Genomic DNA, 6,958 nt, shown 5'->3' on the forward strand with positions numbered 1-6,958 from the left:
TTACTAACAAACTACTCGATTCTTACATTAACCGTGTTACTCCAATCCCTCCTGTCCTCAACTCTTCTCAACCCACTCCACCACTTTTTCAGTACAGGTCCTTTTCATATATCCCCACTCTTTCTAATAAAATTCAAAAATCCTTAAGATCCACTATTCCCACCCTACGTCTCAACTTAAAGACCCACAACAAAATTTCCTATCTTTTTTCCAAATTGAAAGACCCTATTCCTTTCTTACACCGTTCCAATGTGGTTTACCGGATACCCTGTTCAACCCCATGCTGCAAATCCTTCTATATCGAATTTAGCGAAACTAAATGTGACTTAAGAACCACATTTCCCAGCACAAAACTTCCATCAACTCCTGTAATCCACTTGCATCTAAATTATCAGAACACGCATTAAACCTGAATCATACTTTTAATTTCGACAATCCTTCCATTCTTGCCACTGTCCCCAATCACACCAAACGTCTCATCTCGGAGTCCATTTACATAAATTTAACTGAGAATTCCATCAATCATAAAGTTGATAAAGACTGCATCTCCCTTACATATCGACACATTTTGAACATAATAAAACCCTCATAATACTTCTTTTCACTTCGTTCTGCATTTCAGAAGCCCACTTTCTTGTCATATTTTTTATTCTTGTTTCTCTAAATTCTCACCATTTATTTAATTATTGTATATTTACTATTCTTCCTGTTTCATTTACATTCATGAATCTTATCTCTTAATTTATATTCATCTATTTTATATTCATTTTATTTACTTAATTTATATTCATGACATTTATATCTTCTTAAGTGTACCTGTATTAATTACTTTATTATTAATTTTCTATCATAATTTACACTTATCTATATCCCCACTCATTTGGTATATTGTCTTTCTTAATCACTTACACACATTGTATCCTATTATTTTATACTTTATTTCTCCTTTGTTTTTCTATGTATGAGTGGTTTTTTTTGTGTTTTTTTTTAAATATCTTTTCTCCCCCTCTATTATGTATATTACCATTTATTGTTTACCTAATTTAAATAATTTTTTTTTACAATGTTTACTTTAAAATTATTTCCGTTATTGTGGTGTGCTAACTGCCATCCCCACTCCTCCCAATACAAACGGCTCAGCCTGTCTTTGACTTGCTTGATGAATTCTGTCTCATCATTTAATTTTATTCTTTTCTTTTTTCATCTCTTAATTTGTACTTTCTTTAATATTTCTTCTCTTATTTTATCTCATCATTTGATTTAATTCTTTTCTTTTTTCATCTCTTAATTTGTACTTTCTTTAATATTTCTTCTCTTATTTTATCTCTGTTACTATTACCCTTTTCATTTACTGTTTACAACCTTTAATTTTTCTTATTATATTTTACTTTCCATTGTATACCCCTGTTATGTTCTACTTATATTTTTTTTGTAACTACGTCAAATGTTTGTATCTTTTTTAGCCCTGACGAAGCCCTGCAACGTGGGGCAAAACGTTGGCTCAATAAAAATAGTATAATTATTTACTATTTGAGTTTTTTTTTACCGCACCCAGACCATATTCCATTCATTTCTTCTTTTTTTATTAAGCTATGATGTAAGCTTGTTTCGAGGGACTGTGAAAAGCTAGAATCAAAACGATCTGCTTTCCAACACTTTTTTCACTAGTGGTCACTCCAGAGTCTAATTTTATTGGACAAGGCAATACGCCTACGAAAATCAAATATGAGTTGGATTCTGTGTATGAGGGCTCTGCACCATCATTTACCACAGTGAAATTTTGGGCAGCTGAATTTAAACATGGCCGTTAGAGCTTGGGAGACGATGAACATTCGGGACGTCCAAAAACTGCAGCCACTGACAAAAACATCGCCTAAGTTCACCAAATGGTGCTAGACAACCGCAAAATTAAAGTGAGAGAGACAGCAGAGGTTATGAAAATGTCAAAAGAACGTGTTTGTTACATATTCAATCAACATTTAGATATGAGAAAGCTGTCCACACGTTAGGTGCTGCGTTTGCTCACGTTAGACCAAAAATGTGTTCGAATGAACATTTCCAACGCTCTGTTGGCGCCATAAATCCGAGTTTTGGCGCTGATTAATTACTGTAGATGAAACCTGAATACACCATTATATGCCCGAAACAAAAATACAGTCCAAACAGTGGACTGCAAAGGGGGAACTGGCCGAAAAACAACAAAAACTGTTTTCTTGGCTAGGAAAGTGATGGCAACTGTTTTTTGGGAGAGTCGTGGAGTTATTTTAATTGACTATTTTCAAAAAAGAAAAACCATTACAGGAGCATACTACGCATCATTACTTGACAAGCTGAAGGTAGAACTTGTGGAAAAGCGACCACATTTGTAGAAAAATAAAATCCTGTTTCACCAAGACAATGCACCGTCTCACACCTCAGTGGTTGCGATGGCGAAAATTCACGAATTACAGTTTGAACTGCTTGACCATCCGCCTTACTCTCCAGATGTAGCCCCAAATGACTTATTTTTGTTTCCTCATCTTAAAATTGCGCTCGGGGGACAGATTTTTGTCAAATGAAGAGGCAATCACCTTCGTGAACAATTATTTTGCAGAGAAAAATGCCGAGTACTTATTGGATGGGTTACAGAGATAGGAGCATTGCTGGGAGAAGTGTGTAAAGTAACGTGGAGACTATGTTGAAATGTAAAAAAAAATTTCAGAAAAAATGTCTTGTATTTTTGTTACTTCAGAAACTTTTCAGACCACCCTCACATATTCTATTTGAACTTTTCATTTAGATATATATTTTATGTTAATTCATTTTGTTTAATTGTAAAATATGTACAATAAGCATTCTAGTTCTCATTATAAATTTTTTTTGATTCTTTCTTTTTTGTCATTATTATTATTTTTTTTTTTTCAGCTTATCGACCTCCAATGTTTCTACCATTAGTAATATGAGTTACTGTGATAATTTTAGAGCCGATTCTCTAAATTCTGCAGCTTTACCTGAACATTCTGATAACTCTTTATCTCCGAATAGTCAAACTTTCATGAATGGAAACATTGACAGCATTGATACTTCATCATCTTCAAATGGTGACCAAAGAAGTTCTAATTCTAGTCAGGACATGAAGTCAAGTAATTCATATTCAAGAAGTGTGGCTAGTCGGACCAGTCCTGTAGCTGTCCCAACCAAAACAGCTAATGTTAGGACTAGGAATGATTCTACCAGTTCTTTAAGCACTGGCAGGTTAGAAACTTAATATTTATCATCGTTAATAAAATATTGCCTCTAATTATGAAGCAATTAAAATTGAATCCTAAACCATTATGTATTGGTATTATTAATTGACATTTTACTTAGTTCTAGTATAAGATATGTTAAATAATTTCTTTCAATCTGTATCAAAAATAATTAGTGTCAAAAACACAAAAATCCATTAAATTAATTTTTTATGTAGATGAGAAGTATGAAAGGCTTATGAATTTCATGATAGATAATATGTAAGGTCAGAAATTTTACTTTATGATACTTCACTAAATTCACTTTCAGTTAAAAGAATTTTAAAGGGAACAAATGGCCTGTTTTATCTTGGTGACCCAGTGTCCCACTTTGCCATATTCATGACACTTTTGGACCTGTCGCCGGCAGCTGGTTCTGGGCTTTTCCTGCAATTTCTATCCATGTTAGACTTTTCATTGCCATTATCCCTATGCTCTCTTCTTTTCCAAAGAGTTTGGGTGTTCCTGGGGCGATAATATGTAATCCTCGTCCATCCAGTTCTATCGGATTCTACAAAAGATCACCCACTTGGTAGGCTTTTTCTTGTTCCCGTCTCTTTGGCCAACTGGACCTCGAGGATTGTAGCCAAAAAAACCCCATTCTCCCCTTGGCCTCCTCGACATCCACTGGTCCTCTCATTTTCTTCGTAATTTGGTTATACCAGGCAAGGAGAGCCCCAGCATACTACCTCCTAGTCTGACAATGTTTTCTTACCTCCATCAACATTTGAAGGATGTCTTCCTCCATCGTACAACTCCCACCTCCGAAAGCTCTCTGTAGTCTATCCTCGTCTATGGACCATGGTGTTTCATCGGGCTGAATTTAGTTTAGAATACTCCTCTTTATTCTACACACCAAGGCCGCCTTCAATGAGTCCGTATCTCCTTTGTTTAGAAGGTCTTCCTCTACCTTCACTTCTATTCTTGCCATCATTCGGTCACCTCCTTTAAGAAAATAGTTTAACTTACCCATTTCTCCAGTAAACCTTTCTAAATCTGAAATTGCATTTCGCAGGTCCTGTGAGGTTCCTGTTCGAATTTTCATCCATTTTAGAGCATTTGCGTGTGCTGCAGTAAATGTCATCTTTAAATGCTTAATTGAAATGACAATGAACAGAAAATAATTATCTTTCCTTCTAAATTTAATAATTACTTTAAACTTTTGCACTCGTTCCCGGGTTTCAACGGTTTTTGATGCACAACGCTTGATGGCAACTTTGATATTAAACTTTATAACTTTGTTGTAGGAGCACTTCCTTATATATGCATTCGATCAGCTGATAATCACACTCAGGCCTTATACATTGTTTTATAATAATGTTCAGTATATGCAAAATTTAATATTAACAAGTTTTTTCTTCTTTAAATTACAATAAAATAACATCTTACTACAAATTGTTTTACTAAATAGCAAAATCACATAAAAATTATTTAATCATATTAATCTTGCAATTTCACCATCAATAAAATAAATAAAAATTCATATTTTTAAACTCTTTTTTGTCCAAAAATATTTACCTTTTTTTTTTTTTAAAAAAATAGATAAAACAAAAATATAGAACACATTGCTTTGAGAAGGAACAATAATTTCTTAAGTATAATAAATCAATTTAGACATCTATTTACAATTTAATAAATACATTTTTAGACATCTAAAAACTGAAATTTAAGGACCATTGAAAACACTATGCATCAAATAAAGAGTGATTAATAACTATATCGGCTTCCCAGTCCAATTCCTCATCTGTAGACTCCATTCTACATTTTTTTTCACTTCAAACCCAAAACCAATCACTTGCAAAAGTACTCAAATTCAAATTCAAACAATTTTATAATATGGCTTTCACCATTTATAGTGAACAATTCAACACCACATAAACAGGTCTGTATTGTTCAAGAACTGGGAAGAGACACTGCTTCAACTGACTTAAGCACAGACTAAAGCTTAAGTCTGCCATAATTCTTTCAAATTCTATTCATACACACCACTTTTATCCATCAAAAATGTTTTCCTTCAACCATCGTTACACGTTCAAGTTAACCAGTATCAATCCTATTTTCCCATATATACAAAATAGTATTAAAATAAAGTTTTATTTATATATATAGTTTAATGAATAAAATTTTATCCATTTTAGTCTCAAAACATTTTTATTCCTTTATAAGATCAATGTTTTGGCCAATTCGGCCATCCTCAAGGACAATCTATCACAAACAGCTGGGTTAAAATTAAAAAAACAAAAATATGGGATTAAATTAATGTTGATAATTATAATTAACCTTGATAGGAATTTTAATAGTATAATAAAAAGGAAATTTAACCAAAATATAGTTGTATTATTATTGAATTGTATTGTATTGAATTATTAATTCGATGTGAAAAATCGACTAATTAGGTAATTAGACATAATCTAAGAATTGCTTATTAACAACATTATTGGATTCCCTAATGTTTTATGTCTCATAGTGTATTTTGAGGACCGATAGAAATGACCTGGGCAGAATAGCCTACATTATATGAAGTAGTTTTTTAAATGTTTTGGTACTAAAATTATATTAAGGTATGATAATTTATAAATAATATAGTTATTTGTTTGGAATTGTTGAAGATCATATGTGTAATAAAAGCTGGTTGTGAGAGAGAAATGATCAACTCGGTTGTATCTCAAAGACTGACTTTTATTTTGTTCTGCACCTCTAAACATACAACTTCAATCAGCTGATCTACTCAATCACCTGACATCAAAATAACAGTTGACTAAGGCAGTAACCCCCCCCCCCTACCAGTTGAACAATCCTCGTAAACTTAAACAATATAATAAAATAAAATCAATAAAGAAGAACTATTTACAACAAAGTATATACAGTAAATAAAACAAAGGATTGACAGTCCTTATAAACTATCACAAGCTAAAAGTAAAGCAAAACAAAAATAAACTCATGACTTTATACAATAAAAAAAAGTGGAACATAATTTGTTCAGTAAATCTTCATTTTTTTTTTTTTTTTCCGGCAAAGAAGCACTGTGGCCACAGAGGGCCTATTGTACGCCGTCCCTCCTCTGTTCAAAACAGGCCAATCGCCATTTTGGACAACAGGCCAACTCCACTGTCTCGCAAAGTTTGGGGTCCAAGATACAATCCTTATGAAGATGAGGTAAGCAGTCCCTTCGTCCTTCCTGCAGAACCTGCAGATAGAGGACTCTATCAATCTCATTTTATAGAGATGCTTATGTAGCTGACAGTATAGACCTGTCACCCATCTTAAAATACTCCTATCCATGTTAAGAAGACAATTACTTTTTTTCGGGCAGGATCCCTTGAGGAACATTTTTGATTGTTCCATTCCTCTGGTATTTGTTCAGAGTAACCCAGCCTTGCTTTCAGCAAACATTTTGATGTGCCTTTTCGCATGGCTGAGACTAATCCCACATATGGGGTCAGATGCAAAAGAAGCGGACCCAGATCCTTTCCTTGCTAGGTAGTCCGCTCGCTCATTACCTTTCAGGCTAAATGTACTGATTTTTAGTAAGTTTTTTTTTCAAGAGATGGCAGCACTTTCGGGGCAAATTTACTTTTCTTCTCATTTGAATACGGAATAATAAATTTCCCATCTGTAAACGGATTTACCATCTAGAGCCCCATAGAAGTTACTGAAATTGTTTCATTAATTTTTGTTGTAATTATTTTGGG

The 6,958-nt window shown here is 33.3% G+C and overlaps 1 protein-coding gene across 2 annotated transcripts in view; it reads left to right on the forward strand.

The window, feature by feature from the left end:
- EDTP (Egg-derived tyrosine phosphatase) overlaps window positions 1–6,958 on the forward strand; it is a 56,121-nt gene that overhangs the window by 27,513 nt on the left and 21,650 nt on the right. For both annotated transcript variants that reach the window (XM_014427999.3, XM_067051632.1), the window contains exon 9: window positions 2,905–3,234. In XM_014427999.3, the coding sequence (XP_014283485.1) occupies window positions 2,905–3,234 (330 nt within the window). The remainder of the gene's footprint in view (window positions 1–2,904; window positions 3,235–6,958) is intronic.

The sequence above is a fragment of the Halyomorpha halys genome, unplaced genomic scaffold (genome assembly GCF_000696795.3).
Source record: "Halyomorpha halys isolate HHAL.00 unplaced genomic scaffold, Hhal_1.1 Scaffold686.1, whole genome shotgun sequence".
Lineage (NCBI taxonomy): Eukaryota > Metazoa > Arthropoda > Insecta > Hemiptera > Pentatomidae > Halyomorpha > Halyomorpha halys.